General features: G+C 37.0%; 1 protein-coding gene across 1 annotated transcript in view; it reads left to right on the forward strand.

Moving 5' to 3' along the window:
• pik3c2a (phosphatidylinositol-4-phosphate 3-kinase catalytic subunit type 2 alpha) overlaps nt 1-20,751 on the forward strand; it is a 56,937-nt gene extending 36,186 nt beyond the window's left edge. Inside the window, exons 16-33 of the mRNA XM_003214803.4 lie at nt 300-488; nt 1,189-1,282; nt 3,966-4,060; nt 5,150-5,330; nt 5,729-5,833; nt 6,729-6,821; nt 7,650-7,779; nt 8,749-8,885; nt 10,391-10,560; nt 12,400-12,556; nt 12,736-12,845; nt 13,761-13,968; nt 14,550-14,674; nt 15,989-16,106; nt 16,200-16,281; nt 16,884-16,993; nt 17,196-17,321; nt 17,639-20,751. Of these exons, the coding sequence (XP_003214851.2) occupies nt 300-488; nt 1,189-1,282; nt 3,966-4,060; nt 5,150-5,330; nt 5,729-5,833; nt 6,729-6,821; nt 7,650-7,779; nt 8,749-8,885; nt 10,391-10,560; nt 12,400-12,556; nt 12,736-12,845; nt 13,761-13,968; nt 14,550-14,674; nt 15,989-16,106; nt 16,200-16,281; nt 16,884-16,993; nt 17,196-17,321; nt 17,639-17,821 (2,413 nt within the window). The 3' untranslated portion in view covers nt 17,822-20,751. The remainder of the gene's footprint in view (nt 1-299; nt 489-1,188; nt 1,283-3,965; nt 4,061-5,149; nt 5,331-5,728; nt 5,834-6,728; nt 6,822-7,649; nt 7,780-8,748; nt 8,886-10,390; nt 10,561-12,399; nt 12,557-12,735; nt 12,846-13,760; nt 13,969-14,549; nt 14,675-15,988; nt 16,107-16,199; nt 16,282-16,883; nt 16,994-17,195; nt 17,322-17,638) is intronic.
• The last annotated feature ends 1,292 nt before the right edge of the window (nt 20,752-22,043 follow it).

The following is a 22,043-nucleotide window of genomic DNA, read 5'->3' on the forward strand; positions in this document are numbered from 1 at the left end:
AAAATTTTCAGTTGCAGTTTTTCAGTTCTGCTTACGCTGTCAGGAAAATGTAATAAACGGTTTCGTAAGCCAGCCTCCTTATAAAAGAACAATCGGGCAAAGATGGGAAATAAAACATGCAAGTGATGAAAAGCCTGTGGAAATTAAATAAATTAGCAGTGTGATCGTCAGGAGGCCCCCTGGAAGTTTATTTTTGTTCCATGTTGTGTTAAAAGTACACTTAGGTATTGCTTCCAGTTGCTGTGGTGACTGTTACGCTGTCATGAACTAACAAAAGATATTTTGAATCCTTTTTGTAGCCTGTCTAGAAAGGACAAAGCATTTCTGTGGGAGAAACGACATTACTGCCATACAGATGTAAATAGCCTTCCAAAGGTTTTAGCCAGTGCTCCAAACTGGGATTTGACAACTCTCCCTGAAATATATTTGCTGCTTCAGCAATGGCCTCCCTTACCTCCTCTGACTGCATTAGCATTACTGGACTCCAAGTGAGTAAAATGTGCTAATTTCAGGCTAGTAAATGTACTAAAATGCTGATAAAGTTAAAAGATATGCTTAGCCATCTTTAAAAATGAATTTGAAGTACAAGCTACATTAACATTCCAGTCCTTTGCTGACAGTTTGCTGGTTTTGCAGACATTTCTGTTGCCACATGAACATTTGTTTAGAGGTTACACATGATTGAATGGTCTTGTTGAAGCGCTTACAGTTCTAAATTACTATGCATGAATGGACTTACAGCCTGATTCTTTGGGTGCTGTGGCAGCAGATAAATGGGGTGGAATGTGCCAGTCACTGTGCCAAAATGCAGCCCTGTTAGTGCTGACACTGAAACAATACCATGCCAGTTCTGCAGACAGAAACGGTAGTATTTAAGATTGGGAACTGCGCTCATCAGCTGGAAATGATTTATAAGCAGAATTTTTATTGTTTATCTTTTGTTACTCTTCTAGAGAGAGATAATTACTTGCTAATTGAATTTTTTAGTACAATTCAGTGACTTGTTTGTTGTACTAAATTGATTGATTGAAATAGCAGTTTCTGAAGCTGTTTACTTCAGTTTACTACAAATGTATGTCATTTTTTGTATAGATTGAGAATTGACTCTATGACAATAGCCATTTCAAGAACGGTTAGGGATGTATGTTCTTGTTGAAATGAATTCATTGCACTTCTTAACCTTTGTAGCTTCACAGATCAGGAAGTAAGAACAAAAGCTGTAAAGTGGATAGAGGCAATCAGCGATGATGAACTGGCTGACATTCTACCCCAGTTTGTGCAGGTCAGGAGAACATTGTGTTAAATGTTTGGAAAGGGGCATTTATTATTTGTTATCATTAATTGACTACAGGTAGTCCCTGAGTTAAGAATGGGGCTGAGACAACAGAAAGTGAGAGAAATCTACCCCCACAGAAAGGAAATTGACCCCTTCTGAACAGGGGCGCAGACAGGCTTACAGCGACTTCTAACCTCTGCAGGGATGGAGAACCTATTAAGACCGTCCACCCCAGAAGACTGATGGGCCCAGATGGGTTCCTGATGGCTCTTTGGAAGTTTCCTGCCACCTCAATAGGTTAACCTGTCAAAGCCCTGGTCGATCTCTGGAATGGAGAAATGACCAGGGCAGTTGACACGATCGCTCCTTAATGTCCCCTCTCACAACACAGAGCTGTAGTGCCTCCCTGGTACACCAGGAAGCTGGTGGTGATGAACCGGGTGAGAAAGGGACTAGAGCACTGCCAAGGACGACTTGGAGCGAGTCTTACTGAACATGGGTTAGGACTTATTCTGAAGCCTACTCCGCGGCAATGGAGGCAGTAAAAAAATCTTATAAAGCTGACAAAATTGCACCTGCAGAGAACCATCCAACTGGGCTGTTTCAAGTGGTCAGGGGATTTTTGAATCCTGATTCTTTAAATTTAAATGTGAAGCTTTTGCTCAGTACGTTGCAGACAAAATCGCTCGGATCTGTTCCGACTTATACATGAGTTTGAATACAGTTTCTGTGGATGTGACTCAGGCACCTGCTTGTCCAGACTGGATTACTGTAATGTGCTTTATGTAGGGGGCCCCTTGAAGACCGTTCAAAAGCTTTGGCTGGTCTAAAGATCTGCAGCTAGATTACTTACTGGAGCGCTGTACAGAGAACATACAACCCCCTTGTTATGGTAGCTCCACTGGCTATCAGTGTGCTTCTGGGCACAATTCAATGTGCTGGTTTTAACCATTAAAGCCCTGAACGGTTCAGGCCCAACTTATTTATCCGACCGCATCTCCCGATACGAGCCTACCCAAGCCCTACGTTCGGCTAGAGAGGCCTTAATCTCAGTCCCACCCCCATCTCAGGTGCAGCTGGTGGGAACAAGTGAGAGGGCCTTCTCAACAGTGACTCCTCAGCTCTAAAATTCTCTCCCGAAGAACATCAGAATGGCTTTGTCCCTGTTATCCTTTAGAAAACAAATAAAAACTTTTCTTTGGAAGGAAGCCTTTGGGGAAGATAATGGTTAAGCTGAGTTAAGTGCAATGGTTGTGGAACATGGCAATGAGACGGAGGAAGTTTTTATTTTAATTATAGATGTAATAATAATGTCTTATTTTGTATTATTGTATTTAGATTAGTTGTATACGTTTTTATATGTACAGTGGAGTTCCGGTTATCCAACTTAAACGGGCTGGCCCAATCTCGGATACCCAGATCTGTCGGATAACCGGATCTGTGGAAGCGCAGGGCTTGCCGCTTCTTAGCGACATGCTCCGCGCTTCTTAAAAGGCCCAGGCCCCTGCCAAAGGGAGAAGTTTCCTCCCTCCGGCAGGGTCCTGGGCCTTTTGAGAAGCGCAGAGCATGTCGCTAAGAAATGACAAGCCCCACGCTTCCACAGATCCGTCTCCCCAGATCTCCCTCGGCCAAGCCCTTGCTGGAGGAAAAAGTTTCCTCCAGCAAGGGCCTGGCCAAGGAAAACCCATGGCACGCTCCTCATTTCTCGGAGGGACAGCCCCTTTCTGAAGCAAGGTCCTGTCCCTCCGAGAAAAGCGGAGCATGCCCCAGATCTCCCTCAGCCAGGCCCTTGCTTGAGGAAAGAGTTTCCTCCAGCAAGGACCTGGCCGAGGGAGATCCAGGGAGACGTCCCTCAATGAGGGCTCACCCCTTGGGAAGCAGCCCACGAGCGCTACTACCTAGCAGCGCTCGTGTGGTGCTTCCCAAAGGGCAACGGCTCGGCCCAGAGAAGCAACCCACTAGCGCTGCTGCAGCAGCGATTGTGGGGCATTTCCGGGACGCTTCCTCCTCCCTCTTCCTCTCCTCCCTTCGCTTGGGAGAGGGAGGGGTGCCCCCGGAAGTGCCTCGCATGATATGGACACTCGGTTAACCGGAGCTCGATTAACCGGGGTTCTACTGTATTTATATGCATTTTGATTGTGATGTGGTTTATGTGGAATGCATTGAATTGTTGCCGTATGTTAGCTGCTCTGAGTCCCTCAATGAGAGAGAGAGAGGGCAGGATATAAAACAAAGTAATAAATAATAAAACACATTCCACAGGGTTGTTGACCCTTCCCTATGCTATCCAAATCTTTAAAAGATATATTAATGGCTGGAGTTACACTTTAAAATTTTACATGCTCCAACCTACATACAAATTCAACTTAAGCTGAATAACCAGGACATACCATTTTTATTTGTTTTAATGTTATTCAGTCTACTATGTCTGTTGAGAGCTTATATTGGCCACATGTGTAAGTGGGTAAGTGTTCTCCCTTCTCCTCTCATCCTTACTCGCAATGGCCAGAGAAAACTGGATCATAGAAGCGTAATGCCAGGAGAATTCTAAACCTTCCATCATCTGATTATATGAAGTCAAATTTAGTTGTATTTCAGTTAAGCTTTCTACTACCACTGTACTACAGTTATGCTTTTAAATGTTAGTGTATGACTATGAGTAAAACCTCATCTCTTTTTATGTATCTAGGCACTGAAATATGAAACTTACTTGGACAACTCTCTAGTCAGATTCCTTTTGGCCCGAGCATTAGGAAATATTCGAATAGCACACTATTTATATTGGTAAGACAATCTACATTTTTTTAAAAAAAAAATCATGTCATCAGGCACTATATTACCACAGCTGAGTGGATAAATAAAGAGAGAAAAAATACATTATTTTTAAGGGTTCTTTACAATGCAAAAAAGTGTGCTGTCACAACTGAAAACCTTGAGTACATTTAACTTGTTTTCTGTTCTTGTTGGCTGCTTTTGTTTGTTTCTTCCTTCCAACAATGTTGTAAACTGATATTCGCCTCTTCTTTCTGCATTTTAAGTGAGTTAGGGGTTAGGAAAATAAACTACACAAATCAAATATGTGGGTAAAAAATGATATGCTCATCTTTACATTACGTTTTGTTAATGTTCACTGCACATACGGGGAAGGCAGTGTATAAAACAAATAAATTATGTGAAAAATGATTTCATGCTAGAAGGACCTAGATACAAAGAGTTTGCAAAAATTCTCATGGCATATTCTCCAAATGTCTATCATGTCACTACTCTGTGAAAGCTGAAAACTTCATGCTCCAGAACAAGATTGGGTTTCTTTAATCCTAATATAAATTAACATTACATAATGCAGTTTTTCCGTACCTCACAGAACAATCCTATGAGATCCACTAGCTAAGCTTAAATGTCACAACAAGCTGCGAATCCTCACTTATTAAACCACCATGGCTACAAGCAGCATGAATGCTTTCTGTAGGAAGCATTGTTTCCCATTACATCTCAACCTGAGATTATCATTAGTTAATCCCAAAGTAGCCAGAATTCAGAAGTGAACTTTAAACCCTGGTTTAAAGCTGGTTTTTAATCACAACCTTTTTGAGAAGAGTTTGGAGTTTTGACATAATGAGAAGCCACTTTTAATAAATCATTCCTGTCTTCCTGTGATTGTAAATCATCCTCAACTGTGGATAGTATTTCAGCCTTCTTCCTTCCCTGTCTTGTGTTGCTTGGATTGCTGCATTGCCTTGCATATGTAAATCACTTTCACGTTTAGTTATTCCAGCAGAAAATAGAGCAGTGGGTTGGAGTGAGTGTGCAGCTGTGTCTTTGTGCATATACTTTGTGAAAAAAATACCAATACAATATTATATAATATTTCAGGTTACTGAAGGATACCCTTCATGATATTAAACATGGTGTAATGTATGAGCATATCCTTGGTGCCTTCCTTTCAGTCTGTGGCAAAAGACTGAGAGAAGATCTGGAAAAGCAGACCAGACTAGTACAAATACTGGGAATGGTTGCAGAAAAAGTAAAGCAAACAAATGGATCTGCCAGACAGGTTTGTTGAACTAGTAGATTATGTGAATATGTCTGTGAGCCAGCTCACCTAAAAAAGTAAATAGCTGCTCAGTTCTCATTTTATGGTGATATTCATGTTTAATAAACAAAATCCTTCTGCTCTTATATTCATAGTGGAGTTATTAAGTTAGTATTGCATTTCTTTGAAAGTCTTGAGCCTTGAGGTCATAGATGGGAATGTATAAACAGAAGTGCACACTTCTTTGTGGCTGTTCCTTAAACATGGCCATTCTTTATGGGAACATAATAGGAACAGTACATCATGGATAATAGCTTGAATGATAAAAGGACTTCTCAGTATCCATGAGTAATAGCTTGAATGATTAAAATACTTCTCAGGATTAAAATTTAATAAATTTTAATCCTTTTCATTAATAGGTTGTCTTGCAAAGTGGAATGGAACGTGTTCAGTCCTTTTTCTTAAAAAATAAATGTCGTTTGCCACTCAGTCCCAGCCTTGTAGCAAAAGAACTGAATGTTAAGGTATGTTGACTGTATACATTTCTAATTTATTATATTACGTACCTTCCTTACATATAATGATGTCTGCTTAAACTGAGTATGTGTGTATGTATAACCATCCTTACTATGACACTATCTATGGTGGTGGAATTTCATGCTCCTTTGAGGCAAGGGGCTGTGCTGATGGCAGGCTCTTCTATGTCAGACAGACTTCTGCTAAGGAATTAGGCTAAGTGTGCCAAACAGCTACTGAGCAGCATCCACAGATTTTAATCAAGTGTCATTTGTAAACCATGCTTCAGACTCTAAATGTTTTAGACTTGTCATGGATATGATTCAAATATGAAGCAAATTACGATTGTTGTATAGCTTGACTTTATGCTTTTAATGTTTTGAGCTTCTGTTTATTGTTTTTAAAAACTTCTAATTTTAATGTTTTAACATTTTAAACTCCTGATCTGAAACTGTAATAAAATCCATTCATTCATTCACTCATTCATACTGGGCAGCATCAATAGTGGGAGTTAACTGAGAACATACAAATAAGATGATCACACCTGGGAAAGTGTATACTGGTACATTCATTTTTCATTTATCTTATATGCCAAACTTGTCTGAACATTTTAGTTAAAGACCAGTACTAAAATACCAAAGATGGTTAGTGGATAAACATTCAAGAGAGACAAAACAGGAGACTACAAACTGCATATTTTGCTATCTTCTATAATCCTCATTTCATTGCTGTATAACAATTGAGACTGGAAGAAAAAGGGAAAGAGAAATTGTATCCCATACACTAACTTTTTATTAATATTATATTTTGGTAATATTTCTGGAATCTATTTCCAAGCCTCTTTGTTTTAATATTTTAAGTAATCTTAATCTTGTCATAATAAATATAAAATGTTTTTGGCAGGCATGCTCCTACTTCAGTTCAAATGCAGTCCCTCTTAAAATTGCTCTAGTGAATTCAGATCCCTTGGGAGAAGAAATTAATGTCATGTTTAAGGTACATTTTTTATTTTTGATTCTTTTCAGGCAGGCTTTTAAAGAAGAGCATTTTTAAGATTGAGCTGGGGGTGTTGTGTAGGGTTTTATATATGTTCATGGGTGTTTAATGGTTTTAACTATTAATATTTAATAGCCTCTATATTAAATCCTAGTTTAGTAAGTTTTTTAAGTTTTAAAATTTATTGTCTTTAGTGTTGTTAGCCATTTTGGGTCTTTCTTTAGAGATTAAAAATAAGGATATAAGTAATAATTATTATTCTATTTTTTTCTATGTACAAGCAAAACATATTTTTCTTGTAATGGCAATTCTATTACTATAGCATGACTCACATGAAACTATTTGGCTTTCTGGTATTCAACCAGAAGCTCTCCACATGTGCATGTCATCCTTGTATTTCATACTGATATTGCTTTTCATTTTTTGAACTAAATTTTGAGCTAGAAGGGAAACTGCATAAATAGAGTATATATGTATAATACTGTGTTACTGGTCTATTTAATTTAAATTTACATCTAATTTAGCATTCCTGGTGAAACTTTGAATGTAATTCTCAAGTAGCAGAATTCCATTTCTCTTCCACCTTCCCTCTGTTTTTTTCCAATTTCACTATTAAATGACAAATGACCTGGACATTCAGGTAATTTGAGACAAATTTTATTATAAGGTGTATGGGCTTGTTCAGATTAAAAAGTATAGATGCTGTGCACATGAAATCACTTCAGTGTGGCAGTAGTTAGAAAGTTGAAATTATTAAACGCGCAATACCGGTTTCTACAGAGAAACTCTTAGTCCTTCCAATAATTTCTAGCTGTGCTTTTGTTTTAGGTTGGAGAAGATCTACGTCAGGACATGCTGGCATTGCAAATGATAAAAATTATGGATAAGATTTGGTTACAGGAAGGACTCGATTTGCGGATGGTTCTCTTCAAGTGCCTTTCTACTGGCAAAGACAGAGGTATAAACCAGTGTTTTCCATCTGCCTTTAGATTTGTTCTCCAGTAGGCGTGGCAGATAAAGCATAATTGCTCTAAATCTTCTACATTTGCAGAGCAAGCCAGAAAGAGGCTTCACAAGTGTAGTAGTTTTATTGGGTTATTCATATAGATCGAGCTGTTTAATATTCTTGAAACCACATGTGTAGCTCAGGATGGGTGAGCAGCTTCCAGGAACTAGCACTGCAGTGTTGCTTCTTTCTCGGCCAATTGGATGTTCTCTTCTTTCAATCTCTTGTGAAGCTCTGTAGCCAACAAATAATAAAGGACAGTTAATAAGGTAACACTTTTAATAAGGCAGTTTCGTTTTAAAAATGGGCTGTTCATTTTAAAGTGAAGTGTGCTTCCAGGAGTGCGATTCAACTCAAAGTGCTCCTTTGTGCCCTTGATTTTGAAGCAGAAGTACCTGTTTATAGTCTCTATGTCATTAGTTCTCACCCCTCAAAAACTGATATTGCAGGTGAAATCTTAAAAAAAAGTTTTTAAATTTGTCACAGCTAATTAAACAGTGCAACAAGAGGCCATTGGAGGGCCCCAAAAATAGCAAAGAGGGCACACAATACTGTAGCATCTCTGCACTGTAGTTTTAACATGGATAAAGAAGGAAATACTTCTCCAGATGGAGCAGTCTCACAAATATATGTAAAAAAGGAGCCTCTGGCACACTGTAGCTAAAGAAGTGTAATGTGATAAATGAACTTTTAATTATTGATTTTACCCAGAATTTGAGCTGATTTAAGGATAAAACAGTATTTTCCTTTGTGTATCTTTCATTGATTTCTGTCATTTATATGCTTACAAAGCCTTAATGAAAATGAATGGGGGTAGAATTTATCAGGAAATAAAGTGATTTTACAGAATTTTTTTGGTGTTTGAAGTTAAAATGTAGCAAAATGCATGAATAAAATCACTATTTTCTTGTTGAATTAAAGGAATGGTGGAGCTTGTTCCAGCTGCAGACACACTTAGGAAAATTCAGGTAGAAAATGGTGTGACTGGGTCCTTCAAAGATAAGCCTCTTGCTGAATGGCTAAGAAAATACAATCCCACAGAAGAAGAATATGAAAAGGTAACCCCCATGTGTCTCCAGGACATGAATATGCTATGATATGAAGAGTATTAAAAAGAGGATGGAAAAGTTCATGTTTTTCTTGCAAGAAATCCGTGTTTAGTCCAACTTCAAGAAGCAGAATGAGGAAAGTGCTTTATCATAGATCCAGAAAACCATTCCTAATTTGTACTGAGTTAGAGGTCAAATTATTCATGTATAGGTTAGAAAATATGTATATAAATATACCTGAGAAATATATTGCTAGTGTGCTTAATTTAAAACACGGTAATGAATATTTGTTTTGTCATCCCATTTTGGAAAAAATACATTCTCCCTTTCTGAAATACTTCAGGTTTTTTTCATTTGAATAATGCACAGGAAGGAAAGATTGACATAGGATTTGGCAGGGTATTTGACTTGGTATTTTTAATATGTATGTGTGTGTGTGTATGTATGTATGTATGTATGTATGTATGTGTATACGAGGGTTATCCAGAAAGTAGATTATGTTTTGGAATTAAAAATGAACAAAGTATAGGAGAAAACATTTACCAGTTGAAAGCCACACCCAAATACCACTTCTCAACATAGTCGCCATTCCAATCTAGGCACTTATCATAGCGATGAATGAGCTTGGCAACTCCAAACTCTGCCACCTGCATCCTCAACGCATCGTTTTGGCGACAATGTGCAGCTGCGGAAAAGGGTGACCGGCTGGTTGAGGATGCAAGCGGCAGAGTTTTGTGGGGAAGGAGCTGCCAAGCTCATTCATCCCTATGATAAGTGCCTAGATTTGAATGGCGACTATGTTGAGAAGTGGTATTTGGGTGTGGCTTTCAACTGCATATGGTAAATGTTTTCTCCTATACTTCGTTCATTTTTAATTCTAAAACGTAATCTACTTTCTGGATAACCCTCGTGTGTAGATATAGATATATGAGACTTTTGATGTAGGATATTTTTTATCTATTGCTTCCTAATGCTTGAAGTTACATATTACCTGTTTCTTATTAGAAGAATTTGTAAAATCTTCCATAAAAAACACTGAACTTTTAAGGATTCTCCCTCTTTGGCATTGTTCTTGTTCATGGTGTTGTGTGCCTTCGAGTCACTTTTAGCCTTAGGCCATCCTATCACAGGGTTCCTGCAGAATACTTTATTCAAAGGGGGATTGTCATTGCCTTCCTCTGAGGCTGAGTGAATGTAACTTACCCAAGGTTACACAGTAGATTTTTATGGCCAAACGAATTTGAGCTCTGGTCTCTAGAATCCTGTTGTAACACACTATATAAAACTGCCTTCCTCTTCTACTTTATATTCGTTTTTTTACTAATCAATAGAATTTTAAAATTATGATTGATATGTTACCCTGGAACACAATTCTCAAAAGTCCCACAAATACATTGTCTTTCAGGTGTGACCAACAATTTTGATAGCAGACTTAAATTTGGCATGAAAAGCAAGGTAGCATTCTCCAAGTTGCAGATTGAATCTGACTTTCTTTTTATTTCTCCATTTGTTAGGCTTCTGAAAACTTCATCTATTCTTGTGCGGGATGTTGCGTAGCCACCTATGTCCTTGGTATCTGTGACCGCCACAATGACAACATAATGCTTCGAAGTACAGGACATATGTTCCATATTGATTTTGGAAAGTTTTTGGGACATGCACAGATGTTTGGAAGCTTTAAGAGGTATGCTGTTGAAAATATATGAATATGTGAGGATAAAATCATACTCCAGTGTTCTGGAAACAACACCACTAACTTTTTAGCTATCATAATGGATAATGATCTTGAAAAGGCTGAATGCTACATTGTCTCTTTTAAAATAATGGTGCATACAAAAAGGTAAGATTGCTATGTGAAATCTGCATCTGAAAAATTTGGAAGCTTAAATTTGTAATGGAGAACTTGCGGCCATCTAGGTTTTTTGGACTCAATTTCCTATTAGCACAGTCTAGCTTAGGTAGTAGCTGCCGGGCATCAAGGGAGCTGCAGTCCAACAAAAATGGGAATGCCACAAATTGCCCATTTCCATTCCAGTTGAACTGGACCAACTTTCCTCAAATTTGCTTCGGTCTACAACTCCCAAAGTGCTGGCTTTGGGAATTGTTTCCGTTGTAGTTCAATACTTCAGGATTCTATGCTAGTTTAAGAAGGCTGAATTAAGGCTGTATTCATTTTTCATTCATGAGATTTTCAGAGAGAAAGGGAGGAGAAATTGAGATGGTTGTGATACATTAATTTGATTGCTTGTCACAGCTGCAATCTTTTTGCAGTCTGTAATTTTGATTTCTGTTTTAAAATGGAGGCTACTTCATACAATTATCCCTTCCAGTAAGATATTATTGGACCTTATGCTAACATTGTCTCATTGCACAGTTAGATTTGAATATGAAACAAAAGTACAAAGTTATCAAACTGCTGTTATTCTCAGTACGTAAATACTACTTTTGTACTATCAGAAAAATGGGTTTGTGAGGGTAATCTCTTTCATGACCCTCCTTGGTCTGACTCTGCTTTCTTAATGTTCTTGTATTTATTCATTTCGTGTCAAAAGCATTGCGTAATTAAAAAAAAGTTTACAAGTGATGAAATAAAGGAATCACAAGCAGCTAAATAGTTTTAGACCAAAAGCGGGCAACAGTGACTGCATTGTCCATAGCTTTAAACAACTCCTCCTCCGTACGTGAGGCACGACATTGTGGGCAAGCATACAGTGAACATTGGCATCCAGTTTGTTTCCAGACACAATTCTCATAGTGCTGTTGTTTCAAGCTGCACACTGCTTGAGTGCATACTATCTGGAAGACCATATCTCCCTCATCAAGCCAGCCTGAGCTTTAAGAGTTACACAAGAGGGCTTTCTCTCAGTCACAGGCTTATTTGGTGGTGCACTGGAAAGGGCCTTTTCGTCTCCATGGCTGCTTCAGGCATTTGGTTGGCCCCCTGCTGTTCTCTTTTCGCTGGCACATGAAGATCTCTTTATTGAATGAGGCCTTTCAGTTTTAAATCATTAAAGTATGCTGAGTAATATGCTGTATTTTACTTTTTAAAATCTGTAATTGGTAATTATGCTTCGCCTATGTTTTGCCTGCTTTGATCATTTTTATTGCTATTTCATTCTTTAACATTTGTACATTTTAATTTAATTTTGTTTTAAACTTCTGGTAGCCACCCTGGATCCCATCCAGGAAGCATAGCAGGGTATACATGCATTCAGTAAGTAAGTAATACAAATGAGTGTAATTTGGGATATGTTTTTCTTTTTTGTTCAACCCAGTACATTTTAGAAGATGCATTGATTTTCATCAGATTTCAGGTGTGAAAAAATTGAAATTCTTATAAAACCTGTATGTTATTTGCTGACTTCATACCTTGTGTTTGCAGAAATTAGATATAAATCTTACTGTGCAAGCACCATGATTTCCAGAGTCCCTGAAGGTAAATAAAATGCCTTAGTAGACTAGAAGTATATAACCAGAAAATTCAGTACTTACAAATGGATGTTTTTTTGATCTTCTTTCAAAGGGATCGGGCTCCTTTTGTGCTGACATCAGATATGGCCTATGTTATCAATGGTGGTGAAAAGCCTACAATTCGCTTCCAGCTGTTTGTTGATCTCTGCTGCCAGGCTTATAACCTGATAAGGAAACAAGCCGACATTTTCCTCAGTCTGCTGTCACTGGTAATATATCTGCAGTCATAGGTGTCAACACATTTTTTTAAACGAGTGTCTTTTATGTTCTGTGAACAAAGACAACTGGCATTCAAGCATAGGAAACTCCCAAGTTTCACATTTTAGGGAGTTTCTTTTTAAAATACAGCATGAGTTTCTATTGTGTAAATAATCATTTTGCTCTTTAGATGCTATCCTCTGGGTTACCAGAACTTAATGGCGTTCAAGACTTGAAATATGTCCAGGATGCTCTTCAGTCCCAAACAACAGATGCTGAAGCTACCATTTTGTTTACAAGGTAATGCAGAAATATTTATAATATAATAAGGTCCTCGTATCCACAGGGGATATGTTCCCAGTCAGACCATGGTTATAGCCTAACTTCTCATCCCAGCATACCATAAAGTTGAGTTGAAGGACTTAAGAGATTCCTAGAGAACTGTGTTCTCAAAGATAAAACAGACTTTTATTACATATATTTTGTGTTCATTCTAAATCTCATTGAGTTCAGTACAACTTACTGAGATTACAGCCTTAGCTAGTTTGGCAAATATCATTTGCTATAACAGAAATTACATTACATGTGGACAGTTGTTTGAGGTTAGTAGCTACCCTGTTTCCCCTAAAATAATACATCCCCAGAAAATAAGACCTAGTAGAGGTTTTGCTGAATTGCCAAATATAAGGCCTCCCCTGAAAGTAAGACCTAGCAACGTTATTGTTTGGAAGCATGCCCACCGAACACAACACCAGAGCATGTAGGATCGGTAAATGTATGTACCATAAAGTGTTGTACATGGAAATACTGGTAGTAACAATAAATTCTTGATAGGATTCAGTTTGTCTGGTTATGCTGGTTTATGATGACAACTACTGTACAGTATATAATAAATGTTCATTTTTTTGTTCAACAATAAATGTGAATTCTTCTTCATGGAAAAATAAGACATCCCCTGAAAATAAGACCTAGAGCATCTTTGGGAGCAAAAATTAATATAAGACACTGTCTTATTTTCGGGGAAACACGGTATGTGGATTGAAACCTAGTTCTTATTTCATTCAGATTCTCCCATCATGATTATCTATTAGAATTAGAAATTAATGCTTTGCCAGTTCCTCTCTTGTGTTAAATTTTCAAAATTTGCAAAATAAAAGTTTATTGCACACTTAAAGGCATGTAATCATAATTTAATTTGTATTTCCCCTGTTTTAGGCTAATTGAATCCAGCCTGGGAAGTGTTGCTACAAAGTTCAATTTCTTCATCCATAATCTTGCTCAGCTGCGTTTTTCAGGCCTGCCTTCCAATGATGAGCCCATTCTATCTTTTTCTCCCAAAACGTATTCACTTAAGCAAGATGGGCGTATCAAAGAAGCATCTGTGTTTACATACCACAAGAGATACAATCCAGATAAACATTATGTAAGTGTATGGATTATATCTTAATGAAGCATAATACCTACATCTCCTGATCAACCTTAGAGCCAAGACTTCTTTGGTGCCTCCCCCTTCATATTGTGTCTCAAGAATTTTGGGTTCTGTCATTTTTCATTTCATTTTAAATGCATTCTGTTGAGCCCTGAGTCAAGTCATTGTTTCTCACTATTTGAAGAGAATAGTCAGATTGGTGGTACATATGTGACTCAGTGGTGCCTTTGTTTCATTCATGAGATTTATTATGTAGAGATGTGCAAATTCTTGAAAATAAGACAAGATCAGCCTGGGCCTTCACTGCTCTTCCAAGATAATGTAGCGAGAATGATGTTAATATTTTGTAGTTTTCTTTCTGCTTGTTGAAATACATAGCATAGGTATATATATTGTAGTCTCGAACAAACACAAAACTGCAAGTTGTAACATCCAATTATTCAGTGCTTGTAGTCCAAGACATTGAGATTATCTCTTTACTTTCCTCTTTCAGATGATGTGAAATGGTGACAGTCCAAAATTGAAAGTATGTTTTATTTTTAAGTCACTAAAATGTTTGTTTTTGGATTTGGCAGATCTATGTTGTCAGAATTTTAAGAGAGGGGCAAAGTGAACCCACGTTCATTTTTCGGACTTTTGATGAATTCCAGGAATTCCACAACAAGCTCGGGATCCTGTTTCCTCTGTGGAAATTACCAGGGTAAATTTTAGAAATCTGTTTTTCTACATGTTAAGTAAGCTGGTTTAGAGTGCACAAACCGAATCCACTAAATTCTCTTGTGCTCTGATAGCAATGAGATGCCGAAGGAGAGGCTGAATTCTTTTATCAGAAAAAAAATCCCAGAGGGGTGATTTCCCTTCATTTTGCAGGTCTGCCCTCCACACCCATCCAAATTACTCCCCAAACCTACTCACTGTAGGATCATCCTCAGGTGAATTTGCAAAAGTATCACTTTGAAAAACACATTTCCCTTTTTATGTGGGACCCATAAGTGTCACTCCTGTGTTTTGTAGACCACTGTATTGTACATGGTTCTGAAGGAGGCCATCAAAGAGAACAGAACAGAACTGTTTCTCTCACAACATCTCTGAAACTTAAATAATTTAATACTCTGTTTAAGCTTCGCTTTACATACATTCTTCCTTTTAAAGTAACAACTGGTCTAACCATTTCCCCTTAACCATGTAAAGAATCTTCTAAAATTAATGCAAATGTTAGTTATGGAAGGATTTTACAACATTGGATGCCCATTACCTCAAAACTTAAAGGACCTTGCAATAATACTTGAAAATAAAAACCTTTGCATGTGCTTGTTGAAAACTTGCATTGCTTCTGAATGAATTTCTTCATGGAAAATTGACTAATTCTTTGACTGTAAAGAAGGTAGGCTGATATTGCTTCCAGTGTGTGTGTATTAGTTGTTGGGTCATGTAGGATAGAATCATAGAGTTGATAGAGACCACAAGTCCTATCTAGTTTAGCCCCCAAGATGGAGGCTGCAGCTGTATCCTTCCTGCTGGCAGGCTTTCCATAGGCAACAATTTAGTCATTGGGTGAACAGAATGTTGGAACTAGATAACTTTTGATTTGGTCCAAAATGATGGTTCTTGTGTTCTCACCTCTTCATGCAATAATAATAATAATAATAATAATAATAATAATAATAATAATAATAATAATAATGTCTTTATTTATAATCCACTTTTCTCCCACAAAGGGTCTCAAAGTGGCTTCCAACATATTAAATATCATGTAAAGTAGCAACACTCAAACACATATATAAAACACATAAAAAAGTCAATAAACATAACAAACAACATAAATTAATGTGGTATTTTTGTCAGGTTATATTGCACTTTGCTTCAGTAGATAAAATTAGCTTTCCTGACAGTTTAGGTTACTTCGCTGAAGGCTTACCTTAACAGAAAGGTTTACAGCTGCTTTTTGAAGAAGGAAAGAGAGGGTGCGGTTTTAATATTGTATTTATATGTATTTTATGTATTTATATTGCAGTTTCCCTAACAAAATGGTTCTAGGAAGAACTCACATAAAGGATGTAGCAGCCAGGAGGAAGGTAGAACTAAACAGCTACATGCAAAGTTTGATGAATGCCTCAACTGATGTATCAGAGGTGATTCCCCAAAGTATCTAAATGTGTTTTTCTTGAAGTCTTTTATTTTGGGTACACTTAACTTACAATAACATTTTGTCTTTCCTTTTCCAGTGTGATCTTGTTTATACTTTCTTTCATCCCTTGCTACGTGATGAAAAAGCTGAAGGAATTGATGGAATAGCTAAGTGTACAGGTAAGGAAAACTGTTATTAAGGGAAGAAAGCTATCTGGTTAGCTATCTGGTTTTAATAATATTTACTGAGCTTCATACATTCAGTAAAACTACTTGGCAGGAATTAAGAAAAAATACTCAGCATTTTTTTAAAAAAGCACGCTTTTAAAATGCAATTGTGTATGCTTGCATTTTCTTGCTTCCATGAATGCTTTCCTTCCATTTTCTATAGTTATTCTATAACATATGTTCATTATGTTATAGAATAACATTTCACTTCTTCCTTTGAGAAATCTTTCTGCTAATAAGGTCACTGTAAAAAGCACACCAACTCAAAAAGTAGTATCTTCTTTCTAGCCTAATTTGTAATTTAAGCTATCACAACATTGGGACACCACAAACAATTTGATCTGAAATTGTAAAAGGTTTGAAAGGAGAAGCAAAATAGGCCTTCTGTTCGGTTGGGCATTATCTCAAGTGTGTTGTTTTCTTAAGAGCCACAGTCACCATTGCAATTTTCTAGATTTTTCTCTGGTGGTAACTTCACATTGATTGGTGTAATTTGAAATAGCCCTCTTGGCCCCTATAAGAGAAAACATAATACCTGTTTGGATTTCCCCCAGATATAAGCCCTTCAAGTCCTGTGTCAGGCAAAGTAGGAGGAGAAGTTAAGTTGTCCATCTCCTATAGAAACAGCACTCTGTTTATCATGGTGATGCACATTAAAGATCTGGTAAGTAGACAATTGAATTTGGAAATTGCATGTGACAGTTGTAACACACGGTCATTGTTCTTTCTTTCTATCAAAGAGTCGTTTTCAAGAGACTGGAGAACTCTTAATTAATTTAAACAGGACCTCCAATATCTCAATGCTTTCTCTGATTGAACACGAGTGGTGATTGTGGGATTTTTTAAACAAATGTTCTTATTATCAGGTTACTGATGATGGGGCAGACCCAAATCCCTATGTGAAAACTTACCTGCTCCCAGATATACATAAAACATCTAAGAGGAAGACGAAAATATCACGGAAGACTAGAAACCCAACTTTCAATGAAATGGTGAGTTGAAATATCAAATGATAGAGACTATTTCAGAATGAATATGTATTGTATAGATGTAATACGTTGATTAAGTTTGAACAAATAGGCATGTTTCGGCCTTACTTTAGCTTCACTGAGTCTGGACTAGGAGCAGCCATGTCTAACCCCCAGAAATATATCATGGGAAGGAAGGGCAGAACTCCTTTCCCATATTGTATGGAAGGGTTATGGCTGGAGAATTGAGATGCATTTCTGGCAGTGCTTATCCTAAATTTGCTTTTTTCAGAGTGCTTTAAGCTTCTTTCTTACCGAATCTCTCTCTCTTTTGTTCATAGCTTGTGTACAGTGGATATAACAAGGAGACATTGAAGCAAAGGGAGCTTCAGCTGAGTGTACTCAGTGCAGAATCGCTGCGTGAGAACTTTTTTTTGGGTGGTGTCACTCTTTCCTTAAAGGATTTTAACTTGAACAAGGAGACCATCAACTGGCATCGGCTTGCTGCAGTACCATACTTGTGAACCTCATAACTTATAGAGGTGAAAAGAACAGATGAACCTCAGCTCCATTTGTATTTGGTCACTGTTTCCTACTTGAAGATAACACAAACACTTTGGCATAAGACACTGCAGTCCAGCACTTTGCAGTTGGACCAGCCGTCTACAATTTTAAACACAACTTTGGGCAAACCATCTCCACTTATGCCTTTTACTGTAATAATATTCAAGCATTGATGTAAATGAATTGTACAAATGTAATATCTGTGGATAATGAAGTTTTAAACCATGCTTAGATGTTCCAAATTAAAACTTGAGGTTTTCTAGTTTGTTTGATCACGTTTAGATTGCTTTGTACCCCTGCTGTCATTTGAAAAAATCCCAAGTTTAAAAAAATGGCTCAAACTGTCAAAAGGGAGATTTGACTAAGCAACCGAATTAGCCCTCGGACTCATTAAACCTCTTTGAGGCTATAATCAGAATGAGTGCCAATTATGAATGTTCTAAATAATGGTGCCTTATTTTGCCATTAAACTGCTTCTTATACCTCATACCTGATATTTAAAAAAACATTTATCCTTTTTGTTAACAAGCTTTTTTACCTAGCCCTTTTAAAAAAGAAAGAATGTGGCCCTCTCTCTGTTTTATTTAACATTTTCCCTTCAATGTATTACATTTTCTGAGATCAAACTCTAATGAATCAACAGTTACTTGGTTTGCTTTGACTATTTTTATACACTCTTAAACAATAATTTCACTAACTGTAAATATTATATGGCTGCATACCCAAGTGGTTTTATGCCATGGTTGACCACAAAGCACATACTTCTCTAGAAATTGGGGATCACTGATATTTTATTTGGGGATTTGTGTCCAATATAAATTACAGTACTCATTAACGCTATATAGCTGAAACATCTGCTTCAAAGTGTGGAAGGCCAGAGTATTTCTTGCTGGTTGAGACTAAATTGCACTCAAAACATTGGGTGGTGAAATTGAGAGTGACAGCTTGAGCTAGCCTTAAGAGGTGCTGAGTATTCTTATGAATACTCTTAGTAATCCACTATGCACCCTATCCATTAATTTCAGTGGCAATTAACTCACCCTTATAGGAATGAGTAAAAGAAGCTGTGCACATTTCTAGGACCCTGCACGTAAATGCAATTTAGTAACTCCAGTGAAAATTATACAACTGTCTGTAACTATGAACGTAAAGTAAAATAATGCAATGATAAATGAGAGTAAATACTTAACATAGTACAAATGATAATTGTGGATATGACAAGACGATGACAATCTTTCTTGCACAATGAAACTAAAATGCAATCTAATTTATTTCCTTTAAAGTATAGTGAAGTACTTGCTTTCGAATCTAGTTTAACAAGTAGGAGGGAGGAATAGACAAAACTTTTTGGGTGCCTGAAACTTTCATGGTCCAACTATACACTAATACTTTCGATTGTTTTCTCAGTGTTAAAACTGCATTATTGCTATATATAACCTTTTGCCATTTAAAAGCAACAGACTTAATTTTATTAGCTAAAATAATTAAACATTTAAGTAGTGACCTATACAGAAAAAAAATAAACTAAAAGATTGTATTTCCTACACACTTGATACTTTTTGAGATGCATTCCAGTCCACCAAGAGGATCACAAGTCACATACACACAGGAAAGTAAGCTACTGCTTTTATGAAATGTTCCATTAAATTAACTGAAAGCAATATGCACTGCTTTGCTGCAGTTTGTTATTAGAGCACAGTATGTTAACAGCACAAAACTACAGATTTAAAAGACTTGTAGCAGTGTTTGCAGCTGCAGCTTTGGGCTGGATGTGGATTAGAATATGCCCCATACCTTACAGTAGCATTTTCCTTTGTAGCTCATGCCTGTGCCTTTTATCCATCTTCATCACTTTTCAGATTAAGTACACATTGACTAACACTTTCTAGACAGATATTTTTAAAAGCTGTTCTTCAATTACCTAGTAACGGAAACTGTAGTAGAGAAACATTAACTTTGCATCTTTGTAGATTATTTACAGCGGTGTCATACTCAAATGATTGTCCACATTTGTGGGGGGAAGCCATTTTGTATTACTGAAGCTGACAGACAGACACAAAAGGGGAGGAGGGAATACTTGGGATAAAATTTGACTCTTTAATAAACAACGTTTTTAAAGTGTGGTCTCATAGCATTTTTATACTTTATTAATCAAATAAAATCTTGTGTTGTATGTGGACTGCAGCTACAAATAAATGTGTGTCTTATGTACATTTATTTTGTCACTTTGAGGAATACATGTTGCTGTAAAAAATCACTTCCACAATTTCTGTACTATATAACTTGGCTATGACTTTGCACTGAATTTTTTAATATTACTGCCTTTTTATGATATTCACAGATATATATATATGAAAGCATGAATGAACTTTAATATTTCTCTTTTTAAAATTACAATGGTATAGAAATCTTAGTATCTTGCCTTAAGCCTGAGTGCTTTGCTAGGAGACTGACTGTAAATGCAGCTTTCAAAGTTATTTCTGATATTTGCATAATGTGGTGGCCACAATCTAATACAGAATTAATATATGTGTAGATCTGTATTGAATTGTTGCCAATGCATGCTGTATGGAGGAAAAATAAATCAGGCAATATTGTACCATTCTCACAATCCATAGGAATGTAATTTTCCTTTTTGGCTTTATACTTTCATACTGTGACTAAAAATGCAGCAAAAGTTTATAGATAATAAAATGCATTGGGAGCAAATGTAGACATTTGCCTTTAAATGTCAATTTATCTGTAAGAACCAAATATTTCAGTTGTATTACACTGATAGGTAATAAAGATGTACAGTATTTCTATCAATATCTTAACCCATAATATATGGGTTTAACGTGACTCCATAACTGTCCTACAGTTACATTAAACATTATTCTGGAATAACAAATGTCTTGGCTCTTGTTCTTCAAATGCACCGTTTTGTGCGGGGAAATTTTTAAAAGATGCTAGTGCCTTAATTAAAACGTTTGTCCATTGATTTAGCAAAATATACATTCTCTGTATTTTTCTGTCAGTATTTTGAACACGTGGCCTCTTACCCTGGGTTCTGGATTGATTATTCTACAGCATAAACCAATCTATAAACATCTGAAGATGCCTTTGAAGTGAAAGACCAGACTTGGTGAATCAAAGATTTGGAGAAATAAGTGCTTTTCTGTCTCACATCCTGACAGATCAGAATCTGAACATGCCACACACCCTGAACGTGCCAGGGCTGCCAAGTCATTGCCACAGAATGCTTGGAAAATTCCATCAAGTTAATGACAAAGAATAATAATAATAATACTTTATTTATATACCGCCCTATCTCCCAGAAGGGACTCAGGGCGGTTTCCAATCATAAGAACAAGTGCATTACACAACCGTATAATAAACATATTATTAAAACAGATAAAACTATACAATTAAATAAGTAATAAATAACAGCAACCTTGATCAAGGGGACAGGGACCATAGCCAAGTATATTAACATAAACCATTTTGGGATAGATAAGTCTTATACAGTATATTCAGGTCCAGAGATCGGCAGTATACCAGAGAAAATTACTCAAAAACCTGCTGATACCACGAGGTCTTGTTCCTTATGAAAGGTGGTCAAAGTAGGGGATTGCCTGATCTCCTTTGGCAGTGCATTCCAGAGCCGGGGGGGGGGGGGCACTGCCAAGAAGGCTCGTCCCCACCAACCACACTTGAGACGGTGGTGGGAGTGAGAGGAGAGCCTACCTGGCCAATCTCAAGACCCGCACCGGTTCATGGGGGAGATGCGATCGCCAAAACTTCGAGGCATTGACAAGTCATATACAGTATTTCTGTTAAACACTTCTGTTTTATGGTGCAAAAACCTAGCCATAGTCCCTATTTTTTTCCTGTTGTAAAGAGCTTCTGTTAAAATGTAAGAAACAAGAATGTAAACAAAATGTCCATAAGTGAAATGCCATATATTGAAATGCTTCCCACAGCAACACCAGATATGTTAAGGAATGTATCTGGCATCAATGGTATCCAGCAGTCTGCTTCAAAGCAATCCTGGGAATGGTTTCTTTCACTGAGCCAACTTATTTGTGATGTTGGTTTTTAAACATTTAAGTGTTTTTTATTTTTAAAAATCTATTATTTTGATGGGTGTTCTTTTCAACTTCAAAAATGTAAGACAACATGTATGGCTGGTTGTGCAGAGTG

Source organism: Anolis carolinensis, chromosome 1 (assembly GCF_035594765.1).
Source record: "Anolis carolinensis isolate JA03-04 chromosome 1, rAnoCar3.1.pri, whole genome shotgun sequence".
Taxonomy (NCBI): Eukaryota; Metazoa; Chordata; class Lepidosauria; order Squamata; family Dactyloidae; genus Anolis; species Anolis carolinensis.